General features: G+C 42.5%; 2 protein-coding genes across 2 annotated transcripts in view; one reads left to right on the top strand and one right to left on the bottom strand.

Annotated features, from left to right (window-relative positions):
• The first annotated feature begins 624 nt into the window (after positions 1-624).
• On the top strand, positions 625-9,185 carry rnf32 (ring finger protein 32). The gene is made up of 7 exons (XM_061094303.1): positions 625-639; positions 1,778-2,015; positions 2,086-2,228; positions 3,556-3,713; positions 4,314-4,422; positions 7,687-7,854; positions 8,955-9,185. Exons 1-7 carry the CDS (start codon positions 625-627, stop codon positions 9,183-9,185), a joined length of 1,062 nt encoding a protein of 353 aa, XP_060950286.1.
• Positions 9,186-12,114: 2,929 nt separating this feature from the next.
• The window catches only part of lmbr1 (limb development membrane protein 1), a 29,365-nt gene continuing 24,127 nt past the window's right edge, over positions 12,115-17,352 (bottom strand). The window contains exons 14-17 of the mRNA XM_061094043.1: positions 17,026-17,116; positions 16,346-16,412; positions 13,626-13,787; positions 12,115-12,988 (exon numbers count right to left, since the gene is read on the bottom strand). Of these exons, the coding sequence (XP_060950026.1) occupies positions 12,903-12,988; positions 13,626-13,787; positions 16,346-16,412; positions 17,026-17,116 (406 nt within the window). The 3' untranslated portion in view covers positions 12,115-12,902. The remainder of the gene's footprint in view (positions 12,989-13,625; positions 13,788-16,345; positions 16,413-17,025; positions 17,117-17,352) is intronic.

Raw genomic sequence — 17,352 nt, 5'->3', positions numbered from 1 at the left:
TAGTTTACATGCATCATATTGTATTAATGGATTTATATATAATCAAATATATTAATCTACAAAGTAACCAAGAATTTAAGATCTAAAAAGTAGAACATTTCTCTCTTATTATTTAAGAAGTATACTCAAGTATAAGATGGAATTTCTCAAGTTAATACTTTAAAATAGTGCATTTCTGAATTTGTTTAATATTTTAATGTAAGTAATGCTATTTTTGGTTTATATATTTGTGAGTTAGTTTTTTAATCATAAAGTTTAAATCACAGCTCAATATATCTCGAATTAAATGTAAATAAAAGTAGGACTGCTTATTTACGGTCAATCAATTTAAATCCTGCAAATAAGATTAATAATATTAAATAACTTTTAAGCTTCAACATAATTCTAAATTGATACAGTTACTTGAATTGTATTGAATCAGATTAAATTAAAAATATGATTGATTTATCTAAATATCACGTGAAGAAATCAAACTCAACGCACGTCTGATCAATTTGGAAACATCAACCAATCAGCTAACCCAGAAGTGTTCGCTCAGCCAATCAGAGGCAGAGCTGAGGCTCCACGGTGCGAGGGGGCGGGGACACGGTTACCAGGTAACCAGTCAAACAGTCCGGTGATAGGATGGCGATGCGGAAGGTTTGGACTTTAGCTTCTTTCTCACTTCTCTTTGCTCATTTACTCTTCAATGAAAACCTGCTTGAATGAGAGACTGAGACAGAGACAGCAGCTGCGTGTCCTCCTGTCTGTCCCTCAGGGTTTAGACTGTGGACATGTCCAATCTTAATGATGTTAAAATGCTCCGTGGTGTTGTTCTGCACCTGTTAGCTTCATGAGCTAATAACATAATGGGCTAGTAGCTTAATGAGATGGTGAAAACAACCTAAATATCCAGGATACACTTCCTGTTTTTTAAAAGATATATCAGGAGCAGTTATGTGGGTTTTAAAAAGTATTTAAGAAGCGTAGTACTTATTTAGTGGATCTTTTAATGCTTTAAAAGATTTACCATATAAATGGTACCATATTGTATTTGGCCAAACTGTAGTTTATTCCTGCATCTTGAGAGTATTTGATTTAGACCAGGGATTTATTAAGTCTGGTAAAACTTCATCTATTATGATGATCCTGGTGTTTGATACCAGCAACTAATCCAAGATAACCTAAAATTGTTTTTTGACATAACTTCTCCAAAAACATTTTTAAAAAAGTGTCTGTCCCATTTATTACAAACAACTTTATTTAATTCTAAGGCACATATAGCATGTCAATACAACAGGTTAAAACGTGAAAGAAAACAACAATGACATCAGTGCAAATCAATGCAGTATACTATGATTCATTTATGATAATAATGATAATTAATAAGTATAATTATAAAGTAAGAGTAGTGTTTATGACTGAAAAAGGACTGTGAACAGGATAACGGCTGTGAAAACTGATTGTAAGAACATATATATATATAATGAATGATTAAAGTGATCAGTAAGTAATACAGACATGAATTATGTATAGTTAAGGTGAATTAAGAGTTTATCAGATTCTGACTCAAGAGAAATGGGAAAAAATTCCTCCAAACAACTGTATCTCTAAACTCTCTCTGTAACCAACTCATACAAATTCAGGCTATTATAATAGTTGTTTTCACCTCCATTCACTGAGCCTCTTTGAAAACCTCTGGTCCCGACAACATGTTTCATGATAAACATTCGTTTCTTTTCCCAGGTTATAAACTTAGCAAAGCCTCATGCATCATTTTAAATCCCGTCTCTTCCAGGGCTCGAAGTCTAAAGCGAGCAACAAGCTGGTGATCACCTCTGTTGCCTTTCAAGACCACATCACACGGAGCCTGCTGCAGTCAGACTTCTCCCTTTCTGACCCTTTGCTGAGATGCAGAAGAAAAACAGCCACAAACCAACAAGCAAGAGGACAAGTGGAAGGTCTGCAGAGGCCGGGTGACTGGAGAGACCAGAGGGAATACGTTCTGGATCCGGCTCCTCCTGCTTTATCATTAGGTAGACAACAAATAACATCCAGGCTTTGGAATGTTTTTAATTCTAAACAGTGTATATGTATGTGTTTTAGCTCAGAAGATGGGTTTGGTGGCTTCCCCGGCAGAGAGGCTGATGGAGGACGAGTGGATGCAGGTCAAGGCGAGGTCCGTTCACCAGGGGGAATCCGCTCAGCCCTGTGCGATATGCAGGGAGGAGTTTCGCCTGCAGCCTCAGGTATTCACCCAACACAGATCCTACTTTTAAATCTCTGTGAAAGACCTCTCTATATATATTTTTTTTAAGGTTGTTTTCAGTGTTCTGTGTCCGTTCTCGGGGGAAACCTTGTGTTTCCACATAAGCACACGAATACACACACAAGCCCACCCCCCTCCCTTCCACCTGCAGTTCCTGTATGTTCTAATCTGTGTAGACAACTGTACAAATTTACCCATACTGCCTTGGAACTCAAGTGTGACGTGATGATGTAGCAATCAGTGTGTAACTGTGAGGGTCTTTCAGTCTTTTACACCTTTCCGATCCCCTTTTAAGATGCCAATCTCCTCAAGAATGCGGGACTAGAATAGGCGGCCTCACAAAGCACAGTTGCCATAGATGCGTGTGTAAATATTAGTTTGACTCAGGGGGAGAAAAAAAAAAAAGTTAATTAGAGCCTGCTAACAAGGGAAAGTGACAAGAGGGAATCTTTGTTGATTTGGCATTTTCATGGAAGCCTTCATATTGTGACAATGCCGCTGTGCCACAGTCTTTCAAGTGTTAAAGGGATTGAAAAAATGCTTACAACAGCAGTTGCTCTGAACCAGTTTGTGTGGACTGGAATCTTGTTATTTCAATATCAACCTGATATTCTCTGTAATAAATCAGGATGTAAACATTGCTTTCTATTAAATTTCTTTCCTATTTCTTCGTGGACCTTTAGGCTGTAGCTCGTACCATTAGAATGTTGTGAGAAGTGAAATCTCTCTCCGGACTAATGGCTTGTGGAGCTCTTGGAAATTGTACACTGCAGGGGGCCCTTTCACCGGTGATGGAGTGTGTTGGTCAGGCCAAAAAAACAATAGGAAATCAATATGCCTCCCCTCTGCCCTCAAGAGATCTGAGTAAACTGGTTTGTGTGCAAAGCCCCACAGCCGCGGCGGTCTCCTTTCAGACGATAAAAGAGCCCCCTCTCGCAGGTAGAGGGAGAGTTTAGTCCAGGTCCCAATCGCCCCACTGGGGGTCATGCTGACTCCCTCTAGCCCCTAGACAAATAACACTTAACATCAAATACACACATTCACATATTGGCATGAATACACACTGATTTAAAGTGGCTTAGAGCTCACATACTCAGAGGCCGTATACTGTATGAGAGCCTTTCTAAGCACTTAAAGGTAAAACCAATACACATCCTCGAGAGACACGGTAACCTATATAGTCAGTCAACCCGTGAAATCTCAACTCGTAGGATCAATTGAGATGCTGCTTCTTGATTGACACCGTGTGGGATATTATTTTGTGTATTCACGTAAACAGATTCATTTGGAGAATTGTCCCTTTGCAGGTGCTGCTGTCTTGCTCCCATGTTTTCCACAGAGCTTGTCTGAAGGCCTTTGAGAGGTTCTCTGGGATGAAGCGCTGCCCGATGTGCAGGAGGAGGCAGTATGAAACACGCGTGATCCACGATGCAGCGCAGCTCTTCAGACACCAGAGTGCCACCAGGTAAACGCACTGAGCCAAATACATAATGTAGGGTTATTGGTTTTATTTTTTTTCTAAACTGTAGTGTTTATTCAGTTTTTTCCATTTACACATACAAGACATATACAACAAAGAAAAAAAACAGAAAATAAAAGTCGGTCATGGCTGCAGGTATCCTTATTCTACAAAATCAGATTTATACAGTTTACAGTTCACATGTCTTTCGTTATGTCATACAACACCCATTTTTTCCACTTTGCTATAGAAACCTCTTCCTTCAGTCGAAGTTGGTAGGTCATTCTCTCCATACAGTATATTTCTCTTACAATCCCTAACCATTGTTCTATGGTAGGAGATTCAGTTTTGTACCAGTTCCTTGTTATTGTTTTCTTAGTTGCAATCAACAGTATCTTGACTATATATCTGTCACTTCCATTTACACTTTCAGTTACATTTCCAAGGGTTAGGGTTATTGGTTTTAATGTGTCTCCATGAAGAAACACAAACTAAGAATTGCCCATCACGCTATCTCAGAAGTGATTTCTACATATCTCTAGTTGAATTAAGTTGAAGTCCTCCTCTGATACAAAAACATGTTCTTTTGTTTCTTCTTTTGTGCAGAATTCAAGCTTGCTGGCGAGGCTACGTCGCTCGAAAGTGGTACAAGCATGTGAGGAAAACAATCTGCCCAAAAGACAAACGGCTGCGACGCAAATTCTTTGAGGCGAAGGTGAGTTTGGACTGTAACTCTGAAGTGATCACATCAGGATGTAGTAGTTTAATACGCTTCCTAGGCTACACTGGTCACATTACCTAGTGTCTGCCTCCTCAAGTCTCATTTTCAGCCACATAGCTGAGGCCACAGGGAGAGAGGGTCATGCTAAATCATAATATTACAGTCTATTTCCCGTTCTTTCTGATATTCTCTGACCGTGCAGTCGGTCGAATGAAGGTATTGACGAACATCACATCTCCAGGGTTGAGAATCGGGTCTCAGGGACTCGCTGACCCCACAGCACACTCACACACACCCGGTCACCTGCTGTCACCCTCTCCAGCCTCTTTGATGCTTTGTGAATCATACACTGTTTGTCCACTAATGTGAAGAGAGTTTTGTGTGTTCGTCAAACAGTCTGGACATTCCACGGTCAACACAAAAGCACAATGTCTCCCGGGGCATGTTTGGGTCTGGTATTCCTTCATCGATCAGCGTATGAGTGAGTGAGTGTGTGTGTGTGTAGCGTGTGTGTGACTTGGCCGGACGGGAAAGGGTGAAGACGAGAAATCGGCCGGGGCTGCTTGGATACCTGACGCAGTTTCAGGCTTCAGGCTTTGTTCTCTTGTCCCATTTCAAAGCCATAAATCATAGAACCACTGGACGCGATGGAGGGAATATTTCAGAGCGGCTGACCGATGGTCTCGAGAGCGGACGGCGGACTGGGTCATGTGACTGTGAGGCTCGTGTTGCCTTCACAGGAAAAGGGAACATTGCCACCTAGTGAACCTCCTCCAGCTGAGGCCTGAGATCAGCGAAGATGTCGCGGATCATTTCTCACACCAGGACGCAGAGTTTTCTCTCAACCAAATTCATTAATTGGCCCAAATCTAAAATACTTCCGTGCTCTGTATGTCCAGTGTGTCTTAAAGAAACAGGTATATTTATATTCCTGTGTGGAGTGTTGTAATCACGCCGAGTGCTCCCGTGCCTCAAAGAAGTTGATTAAACCAAACTGACACATGTATGAGGACCACACTTATAATGTGTTGCAAGGGTCAGAGTGTCCTACGCACCCCCCCCCCCCGCCACTCTCCATCATCTCGCCTATAAACTCTGCCCCAACATGTCACGTAAACAAAGACACAGCCTTTACTGAACCAATTAACTCTGCTCTGACGCATTAGGCCATGTCCGGGTTCACATGCCCAGGACGGAGTCACCGCCGCTGTCAGACACTTTACATTCACACCGTGTTTCGGTGGTCGTGGGTGGTCACGAGATTGTCTCATATCTTTTGTCACGCCGAGGATGATCTTCAAGAGCTGCGAGCGGTGCAACGCGGCGCTGACAGGTCTGATTGACTTGATTTTCAAGGGGAAGACTTATTTGCTTAGCTGACTGTAATGCAAACAGGCGTGTTAGCGCTGGGCTGGAACCTGTGTGAGACAGAGGAACCTTTTCTTTCAGGTTTCCTCATGATAGCAGGAGGCCATAAAGCATCTTTGTACCAGGTGTTGCCTGAGGGGGGGGGGGGGAGAAAAACTCCAGGTTCAGAAATGTTATCATCAGCTGATCCCGATGCCCAGCTTTCAATTTTTACACACATCGGAGGTCCGACCCTGAGTCAACACATTAAGGGGGACACTACCCACCTCGAGATGGATTACCGTGAGATAACGCCTCTGTGCTCCACCTCCTCTTCCCCTTCTGTGTCCTCCCCTGTCCCCATCTACTGTGGAGCAATGCAAAGTTCACCAGAGGCTGGACTGTTTGCCCGGACTGTGGAAAAGTCAGCCAGGCTCATAAAACCCTCCATCCCGATAGTTAACAGTTGTTTAATTAGTGATAAAAGCCGAGCTGTAAAGCAATTCTCATGTCACTGTGGCAGGCTAGGGGCTGTGTGTGTGTGAGTGTGTGTGTGTTTGTGTGTGTGTGTGTGTGTGTGTGAGTGTGAGTGTGAGTGTGAGTGTGCGTGTGTCCCAGTAAATAGTTGATAGACAGAAAATTATCGGCAACTGTTTTAATCAACATTTAACTTAATTCCAGCCTCTATATGATTTTGCTGATAGTGATACAGTTGTTAAAGTGATAGTAAACTGAATATCTTAGTGTAGATCTCACAAAACAGAAATCTGAAGATAACTTGGGCTTAAGGGAACTCTAAGGTTGTTGTTTTACAGTATTGGCACATTATAGATCAATTGATTAATGCAGAAAAAAATGCAAAAACAATGCATATTTTTTCTGTAATCTCATGCAGTTATTGAACGAATGAAAAGCTTGAACAAACACGGTCTTATCACATGTCCCACTCGGTCGGTTCATCCCAGTCTAGTTTGTTCAGTTGTCATGGAGATGGTTCAGGTGATGTAATTATCTCCACCAGGCAGGTCATGTTTTCATCGCTGTCCGTCAGCATCAGCACTCGAGAATTACTGAACCGATTTCCCCGAAAAATTTGTTGAAGACTAAAGACTCAAGGTAGAACACAATAGATTTTTGGAGCAGATCTGAATAAACAAGAGGGTTTACATTCTTTAACATGGCGATATGGGACATTAGCCTTGTTCTCCGATCCACCTGTTATTGTCACTTGTGTTACATGCAGAATGTATTTTTATGGGTCTGCTTCTCAGTACCGTTGAAAGTTGAAGTATATAAATAGCCCCTTCACTGACTACTGAAATTGAGTTTGATATTAAACGGTATTATGCATATTAAGGCATTAATTGTTGCCTAGCAACAGCTGTTGTAAATGGGAGAAGACAGATGAGTTATGGGAACACAGACACAGAATAGGGGTCTTTAAAATGGTCAATTGAGAATGGAAGACTTGACGGGTTATATCAGATGGACTGTACAGAGACAGAGATCAAGATCCATCAGTTCCACACATTATTTCACAGGAGAGAAACTCAATAACTCTCTATTGATTAGTAATCCATTAGTTTTTCCAACCAAACGCTGTGTGCACGGCAGACGAGAGAGAATAATAATGTGACCATGTAAGAAACAGGAAAACTGTCACAGATGTGTGTGTTTGCATGTTTCCCAGCACAGCCTCCCATTTTTTCACTGGTTTCCATTAATTCTCCGTGTTAGTGGGAGACGTGACTGTATTGATCTGGCTGTTTAACAACTGCACCCTGTCAGCGTGCCTCAGCCGTTACAATACACACACACACACACAATTAGCCCTTGCCGAAAACACGACTCCATTGTGTCCCTGAATGAAACATGCCTCCTTTGTGCCAATAAAATGGTTTTTCTAATTAGTTGCAGGAGTTGAATGACAGCTTTGTCCGATACTGTCACACCGACACGGAGGCTTTTCTGAGTGATATCGACCGCTCCCTGTCATCAAGCAGACGAGTGTTCCAGCAGTTGGAGAGAAAGAGCGTCTCCGAGCCACAGGAGAACGACTGGGACCGAATACAGAGCCAGGTCAGACACACTCTGCAGAACGACCGGGAGCCATTCGTGTCTTTGAACGTGGCCTTGTAATAAAAAAAGGAATCCCAGTCTGATTCTTCTCCACCCAGCCTTGTGTTTCCCCGACATGTTAACGCTTGCATGGGGACCGCAGCATCCCAGCTGCTATAGAGAAAGTACTCCTCTCTCCTGAGGTGATCATTCAATTTAGCAAATGAATGGCAGCGGGCTAATAATCCTCTGTGTTCACAAAAACCACGAGCTGGTCGGATAATGCACGACAGGCTTTTCATCGCCTGGACGGCTGCGGAGGAACTGAAAGGACGTTAAGATTTGCTTTTCCACGAGGCTCCATTGTTGGCTTTCATAGCAGCCAGTAGCATTTTCCATTGAGAGGGAGAGGTGTGTGAGAAGGTTCAGCACAATGCACCAGTGGCCCGGCCTTGACATCGGGCATCAAACAGTGAACACAAACCGTGCATCTTTTCCACAGGTGCAAGAGCTGGATATGAAACATTTTAAATCCAGGTAGCTGTGTTCTGTTGATCATTGGCGGAGCTGAGTGTGCTTTGCTTAGTTTTTATCCGTATCACTGGTAAACATGTTATAAGTATATGCCAACAGATTTGGTCCAGGTGAATCCATCCATTGGTCTTTCGTTTTGAAGCCTGTAGTTTGGCATTTCGTCCAGCGCCATCTTGGTTGCTTGAAACCAGAATTAACCATATTTGGAGAAGCAGGGGTGGAGCCTGACTGAGAGCTCAAGGACATTTCACGCCCACCTATACCTGCCACCTGCTTTATTGTCTATGTAACTCTAAATGATACCATCATTTACAACATCAACCTCATGCTGTGTAGAAGAAGACATGAAACTAGTGATCGAGATTTTAAATACCTTACGCAAATGTTTTAAAACCAGTGGATTAGTCCCCTGCTGCTTATTGGAGAGAATACAGGTTTCAGGCACTTTAACATTGGGTTCACTTTCCGGATCTGTAGTCTACGTATATTTTTGTATTTGACAGTTTTTACCTGCTAGATATTAAGCATCGTCATTTATCCATAGCATGACTTACGGGTGCATTAACTCGTATTGTTTGTTCTTACAGGTTATCCAGAGGGATGTGTGGGACTGTCCCATCTGCCTGACTGCTCTGTGCAGACTGAAAGTCCCGACACAAGCCGCTACATCCAACCATCAACAGCCCAGACGGACCGTGCTCCTGTCCTGTTCCCACGTCTTCCACCAGCTTTGTTTAGAGGCCTTTGAGTCGTTTACAGCCAACAGCAGACCTTCATGTCCCCTGTGCAGATCTGTCTACCACAAAAGACTCATCTAAAGCAGGTAGACATTTATGCAAGGTGGCCTTTTAGATTGTCCTATCCTGTAATATTTGACGGGTAAAGTAACATGTATTCAAAAAAGCAGGTGTCAGGGTAGAGCATTGACCCTGAGATGTTTGTATGGGGTGGTTAACTTGCCTGCTCCGTCATTGTTTATTTCCTGTTGACATTTTATTAGGGGCCTGGCAGGAAAAGTTCAAGAAAATGTCTCTAGAGCAACTGAATCGGACATTTGTGTTGCTACATTCAGCCCCTCTGGAAAACATTAGGAGAATGTCCTGACTTTCTTGCATGTCTGAAACTGGAGCTAAGAGGCAGTTGTACTCATATTTAATTTGTTGGTGCAGTGACTTCCTGTAATCATCTTATCACAGTGAGAGAAACCAGCATCCAGCAGAAAGTCGTGGAGTTCATTATACGCCCAGGTGTTGTTTGCCAAAACCTACTGCACGCACCTATGAAACCACAAGCTGTCATTTTTGCACTGTTTGTGTTTGGATTAAAGAAGTAAGATTTAATTTGTTAGTGGGTTTAAGGGCTGCTGATTTATTTAACCTTTGGTCAGAGCTTCTCGTCTTTATGCTAAGCTAATCTAAGCTTATCAGGTCTTGGCTCCTATACAAAAACCCAAGATGTTTTGTTGTTTTTACCAAACTCTGCAATTAAGTGGTAAATAAGTCGTAAAAATCTAAAAAATGATTTTATAGTAATTTTTCAAGCACCACTAATGTCCTGGATGCTTCAATGAGAAAAGAACAGATGCTGAAGCATTTTCTACTTTTATTTTCAAACACATAAACATCAAAAATAACAAAACATAAATTTAGCAAACTGAGAAATTTGTAAAAAAATACATTCACAAGACATGTACCAAAAAATCACATGCAGAGACTGACGGACATAGAGACAGAAATCAAAGCTGCGTCACTTACAGTACACACCAACTCTGGGCTTTAGAAGCCCCCACAGAAAACACAAACATGGGATTGTGATGCTTCCCTGCCAGAGTCCAACGCTAACACACTCTGCTGAAGAGATGGGATCAAAGCAATTGTGGATATGTAAAAAAAAAAAAAAAAAATCCCAATAGTTTTGTTTGTTATAATTCGTCCGGATCAAGTCAGAAAAACCTTTGGTGCTAATTTAAATTATTTTACCAATTTACTGTGTTACCAATGGTCAGTGTTGTCCTGATATGAAAAGCTGACGGCACAATATGAGCATGTTTAATGGAGTATTAGGGCCATGATGAAGAAAAGAAAAGAGAATGAGGTTGTAATTTTACAACAATTAAGTCCTAATTTAATGAGAATCCATGTTTCAACTCCTTATGGATCCTAAACAATCAGATTTTATGAATTTCATGCAGATGTACCCGATGATAACCTTCCAGTCGGTCATCTCCTATTCCATAAAAGCAAATTTTTTCCAAGTCCATGTGGTTCTTTCTTCAACATAGTCTCAGTTTATTGAACAAACTTACAATGACATGTTGCCGATGTGCAAAAAGGTTGATAGTTGATAGAAGAGTGATAAATGACTTGTGAAATGACACTTAGCCCAAAGTTAAGACATAAGTTTCGTAATATTTCGACCTCAATCTAGAGATATTTTTCAACCCGGAAGTGAGCCCAACACTCGACTGTATGCATGAGACAAACTACAACCTACTACAAAATCTACTGAATGTTTCTGCCAGGAAAGACTTTGTGTAACCTGGACTCCTGGATGGTAAACGCTGTTATATCTTTAAATCCCACTTTCCAAGACATTCTCCCGTCCGGTTTAATAATTTGGGAAGCTGGCTTCAGTGTTGGAAATGTATCTTTGTAATGTAGCAACAACCATCGACAGCTTTGATGTAAAACATTTCCTGTCCTGAGAAACCCAAGTTTTAAATGCATATGTGAATTACATTTTTTTTTGCTTCCTTATCCTGTGTCGTCTTCATCGTGTCGTATTAGTCACACATCTACGACACCATAAAAACGACACCATTTGATCGCTCAACCCTTTTCAAGCACGTGCTCGTGTTGTTGAGGGAACGAGATTCAGCCTCACGAGACGAGAGCTTCTCACAACATTCATGGCAAAAACAAAACAAAAAACGTACATTTCAATGGCTGCTTTGGACTAGAAACTCGGTTTGTGTACAGCGGATCACAGTGGAACTGTCTAGAGACAACATGTAAAAGTGCACACACGTACATGTACACAAACAGACTACACAGAACAGGAAAACAACCTTAACATTAAGCCTGTGAGATGCTCGTCGTCTAAGGCATTTAAGGTGGTTCTGGAGACAAAGAACATCACAGTTCAGAAGAGTATGCAGCAATACGACAACATGTAGACGGGGCCTGAGTCACCAAGTCTTTCTACCACCTGCAAACTCGTGCACTTTGTGTGTGAAGACTGTTACAGGTTTGCATTCGATTTAGGTGCTTTTTTTTTAATAAACAAATAAAAGATGCTTAGCGAGTCCGACCCTCAGCGGACTCAATTACATCCAAATAACGTGGAAGAGGTTTGAAACACAATATTATACCTTATGTACATGTCAATACAACATTTAACCAAAAGACAAATTTGATCCTTTCTTCGGTTCTTTTTTGGGATGAGCAAAATGTGACATATTCTTATCATGTGCATAAATTTGAGGAAATACAACCAACAGCCTCAATCGTTCTCACTGGAACTGACGTGGATAAAACTCTATAATGTAGTTTGCAATTTGTGGAGTAGCTCAAGTCCCATCTAGAGCACATACAAACTATAATGACATCATCGATAAAGTTAAAGCGCACTTGAGTAAAGCCAAATTTTTAAAAAAGATCAACGAAAGCACGAGTGCTAAAAACTAAGGCCAATCCGTAACGACAGCGCCGATGCATAACCCGTGAACTGTATCGATGCTGTGCACGTTTCCCCCCCCCCCGGCTGTGATGAGTCAGAACAATTGACTTCTTCTCATGCTTCAACACATTTAGTTATTTTTCACATTTTGAGTTTAAATCAAAAATGACAAATTGACACCGTAATCACGCCTGTATCAGTCCACACAGCAACGAGAGACCAACGATAAGAGACCAGAAACTGCAAGTGCAACCAGGGACGTACTGACATTAGAACATTGGGGGGGGGGGGGTCCATTTGAATACGCTGAATACAGAGCAGGAGCAGGGTGAAGGTAAAAGAAGTGAGATGTAAGACTTAAAAAGAATAGACAGAAGGTGCCTTGTTTCACCTGCTGTAGCCTCTTGCTTTTGTCTAGTGCAGCTTGAGGAGGTTGTAGAAGAATACCAAGTAGCAATGATGGGCTGGGGTGGGGGGGGGGTGGGGGAGCCTCCTGAAGCAAAGAGAGGGGTGGTTTAAAGTCACAGTCGCAGTTGAGGTCAACATCAAGGTCACTGCAGTGATGCCAGTCTGTTTTTCGCTCCTCAGTCGCATCCCTGGCTCTGTCCCAGCTTCCATCCGAGACGCAGAGGATGGAATGTCACGAAGCTAAATTGCTCTCAGCCTCCATTTGCAGCATCCGTCAGACACTGCCGGGGTTTATTAAGTTCCCTCCAATCCCTCTCACCTTTCAGCAGTCAGGCAGTACTGTTGAAATCTCCCTTTGGCTATGCTAAGGTGTGTGTGTGCTTGTGTGTGTGTGTCTATATATATATTTGTGTGTGTGTGTGTGCGCGCGTGTTGATCTGTCGTCCCTTTCACAGAGTTTTCTGATGCCCGTTGGCCGAGAGCTTCCCAGATTCAGGGTCCGTGGGGCTGTTTGACAGTTGCAATTTATCCAAACCTGGGCAGGAGGAGATAAGGGAGAGAAATCTCATTAAAAAGCCTCAGACTTTCACTTAGACAGAGGTATTGATGTGCTTTTTTTTCTCTCCCCCCTGAGTCTGACATTTTCTAACCCTATTCCACCCCGTGTATCAAAAACCCAGGGCCTGTCACCACAAGCCTTCGAGACGAGCCCCATCGTCTGTCACACATCATCCAGCAGCTCAGTGGCTCTCGCTGCAAATTCCTCCATTTTGTCACTGCAGGTCGTGATGTCTGAGAGAAATACACACGTATCTCCCTCCAGAGCCACAGTGTAGGTTTGTACTGTCAGCTGAGACTGGAGATATGTGAATTCAAAATTAGGAGGAAATTGAGTAGTCAAGATCTAATTACCTCAGAGTTTATTATAACGCTTTCTATTTGTTTGTTTGTCAGAGGATTTAATTTCAATTTCCACGAAACTTGGTGTAAGAATGCGAAATTGGAGAGAATCACTTTCTTTAACTTTGCGAGATAGGCCAGTTTTTACATTTCCACCAATTTCTTAGGGCCTTAGTGGATGTATACAAACTTGGTTTACTGGAAACAGTACATTTTAAAGATTAAAACCCTCTGGATACATGAATATAAAATTATGAAACTGATCAATTTACCTAAAGCCTTCAGGAGCTCTTCCCGTACTGCTGAGGTGAATTTCCTCACCAGACAAAGTGTTGTCACGACTGCAAACAACAGGTTGTACGAAACCACGATGTAAAAGTTTCCCAGCCAGTTAAATCTCCCAAAGTCTCCCAAGAGGTCAAACCTGGTGATACCTACGAAAAGAGAGAGATCCAACAAATATTTGGGTTAGAAAGGACATGGTCGAACTTGATCAACAAGTCAGAAGTTAAAACCAATTTAATTTCTATGTGAAAGAGGATAAAAGTCATTTATTACACCATTATTCTTTATGATTGTCAAAGACCAGCCCTGTGTGCTTCATGTCTAAAAAAAGAAAGCCACTCCCGAGTGGACTTTGATTCTTTTCGAGTCAAAGTCACCTGTGCACACATGCACCTGAGTCAGCAACTGAGAGAATGACACATCACATTCAAACAATGAACACATACCATCTTGCAAGTTTCTGTGAAGCTCAGTGTTGCACAATATCTTGCAGATTTTCACCCAGGAACAAAAACACGTCTCTTAAAAGCAAATGTTCCCTGATATTGACAGAATATTGAATGTGCATATATAATGTTTGCCTCAATATCTAAACTAGCTGAAAAAGAAAGGGCAATGCTCATCTTCATCACTTGACTACGTATTATTAGGAGCTCCGGTGTTGTAAGGTCTGCTCCCGGTGGACGGTGAAAGAAAGGGTGACTAAGTATAGCAGCAGAGTGGGTATGAGCTGCAGGTGGACTTCATCTCTCTCTGTCAGGACCGTGGGACAGAGATGAAGTAGCAGTTTCTCCTGCAGCTTCCTCTTAGCTCCAAACCGATACAACAATTTCACAGCATCAGTCCAAGCTGATCACGCGATGCCTGGAAAACCAGCAGCGCCATAATGGTTTCCTGTGTGAAAAATGTTTTACTCTCTAATATCAGTAACGATATCTTGTCTCCAAAAATCCATATCAGTCAGGCTCTATTTACGTCTTTTTGAGATGTTAATTGTGCGTCCAAGACTGACCAACCTCATCGATGCATCAACATGTTAAACCCAGCACCGCAAAGATTTTCCAGTCACTCATCTAAAAGTGGGAAATGATATTAGGACGTGTCCGACTGAAGAAGCCCTCGTCTCTGGACATTCTTCTTCTACTGTTACATCTTCACAACCTCCGTCGTCAATTAGATTGGCCGATCGATTCCGTGTCCTGAGCGATGTATTTACAGCCCCAGTGAGCAGTTTGCAAGCATCAAGGACCTTTAACAGAATTGCCTGCGAAGAGACGGCCAGCGAGATGATGGAGACCCCCGTCGATACAGCTGGCCACCGCGGCCCAGATACATTTATGTCTAATGCCAAAGGTTTTGATCTGGGTCTGGTAATTTGAGAAAATCTAATTGGGGATAAAGACATTCTTGGCATTTGAAATGTCAGGGACACAGTGGCAGAGATTGAGACATTAGCATGCAGCCGGCAAATGCATCCAGCATGCACATGTCGAATTAATCAGGATTATATGGAACAGAGAGATTCTTCTGTTTTGTTCCTGTAAGTGAATCAAGATTAATATTGTTTTCACGACAGAAGAAACCGATCATGCCTTGATAGCATTTCTCTGTCATAAGGGTTTAAAAATTACATCTTAAGAATCATTGCCAGATATATCGGCATCAGAATTATAGTTTTTAAAACACCTCAATCGGGCTAAATTTTTAAAAATCATTAGCTTGTTCCAGAAGTCATGAAGTTCAGCGACTGCACAACATGAGACCACGTTGTCACTACATTGTTAAAACACACAGAATCCAGCTGACTGTTGTGTTGCCGTGTACAGTTCCTCCTGCTCCTGTACGTTTCCCACACTGACGCACACAAAAACCACCTCACGTCCACACAAAACCTTTTCATGTCTCTTAACATCTCACTTCGTCACACTCAGCTCTCCGTGGCCTTTTTTTCTCCGACTCTGTCTCGTGCATTTATTCCTTTTCATCTATTCAGCTTCGCAAAGCAGAACCTGTTGATATTTTGTAAAGCTTCCAATGAGTCACTGTATGCTCGCTCCGTCCCATTCTCCCTCTCTGTTGGTCTCACACACACGGAGTAGTGCTATTTGAACAGCTGTGCTCTGCACTCTGCATGTTTATTAGTGCCATTGTGACGGCACTATTCCTGTCATTTTTACCCCTTCTCCCTGGGCTGGTTTCTAACGTCACTATGGGAAACTATAGGAGAATTCAACTTGCTAACCTCAATGGTCTGGTGATGGCGGTGGTGCTGAATACGCCGGTGTGGGGGAGGAGCATTTACTCTCTGGCTGTTTGTGGCGAGGTCATTTAAGCTGCTTTCAGACATGTTTTTTCATTACTCTGTGTTTTCCCCGGATGTGCATGTGTAAACGCAAATGTCCGGGTGAGAGGCTCTGCAGTTTCCCTTGGTATAAAGTCAGTAGAAATCCAGGAGAATGCATGCGACAAATGCAATAATACAAAACAAATGAAAGAAAACAAATATCTTGGTGAAAAAGCAGTGTCTGGGGTTTAGGCTGGCTGTTGTTTATGCTCAGCTAATCATGCTGACTGTAGATTGATATTTAGTGGACAGATACTAGGTGAAAATCCATATTTCTTAAAATATCGATTCTAATATCTATTGCCAGTTAATCTCTATTATCTTGCTCGCACTCTGGACATTCAGGCAGACAAACACACTCACCTAGAGTCCTGGACATCACTGGCAGGGCTGAGCTCAGGACCAAGATGGACACACAGCAGCCAATGATCTACAAAAACCAGAGCATATAATCGGACTTCAGAACTTAACCTACAGTTTCTCTAAAGGAAGGAAAACTGTGAGAATTGGGAGGAAAAAGCACCAATTGCACCGACAGCCTGAGCCGTGAAATGCCCACACATGCACGCACACACACACCACTTGATGTTAAATTAGTTCCACATATTGTACAATTACCTCTGAAGTTGCTCATTACCAGGTCCTCTCCATTGTCTCCTCAAGTCCTTTCACTGGAGCGTCATGGCTAGTTAACAAGCCTCACCACTCCCAAACTCATTACCAAGTGAATAGTTGCCACTGTGGGCCTAACAGAACCCCCCCCCCACCCACCCACCCCAATCCCATACACACCAAAACTCCACTCTCCCTCTGATGTACAAGAAAGGAGCTTGCACTTTGCCAGTGTTTGCGCAACCCACAAACAAATATTGGACAGATCAACTAAAGCCATTGAGGGGCCCTGAAGAAAACATTAGTGAACAGTAGGAGTCCGGAGTGGAGAGGAAGGCGGGAGAGATGAAACACAGGGGGGTCCCAAACACATCAGCAGCTCAGGAGCCATCTCAGCACCCCTTTCCCTTCCTCTACCCCCCCATCCTTACCGTTGTCATGGTTGTGTCATCCTTCCTGGGAGTGAGTCCCTCAAAGACCCGCAGGCTATAGAAGCCGACCACAGACGACACCATCAAGTAGCTGTTCAGCAAATCAATCAAGGACCAGAAACACTTTTCTGCTGGGAGCAAAGCAGCTTCATTGAGTTGACGTTTTTTGTTTTTAAGTATCTAAGTCTGGACCTTTTCACCGGTGATAAAAGGTGATGAAACAGCCCCAAACGTGTCTTCCGGAAGGTGTCTGGCTGAAGTATGTCCTGGATAAACAAAAGCTGGCTGGACATTGTTGCTCTTGGCCATGGAGCATGCTACTTCGGC

Source organism: Limanda limanda, chromosome 20 (genome assembly GCF_963576545.1).
Source record: "Limanda limanda chromosome 20, fLimLim1.1, whole genome shotgun sequence".
Taxonomy (NCBI): Eukaryota; Metazoa; Chordata; class Actinopteri; order Pleuronectiformes; family Pleuronectidae; genus Limanda; species Limanda limanda.
The sequence above is the reverse complement of the archived record's forward strand: the minus strand, read 5'-3'. Positions and strand labels throughout refer to the sequence as shown.

What these genes read in the sequence shown, in the direction of transcription:
- rnf32 (XM_061094303.1), top strand. An exon ending in AGTTTCGCCTGCAGCCTCAG is followed by an intron (nt 2,229 to 3,555) that starts GTATTCACCCAA and finishes GTCCCTTTGCAG; the next exon opens with GTGCTGCTGTCTTGCTCCCA. An exon ending in GCAAATTCTTTGAGGCGAAG is followed by an intron (nt 4,423 to 7,686) that starts GTGAGTTTGGAC and finishes TTTTCTAATTAG; the next exon opens with TTGCAGGAGTTGAATGACAG.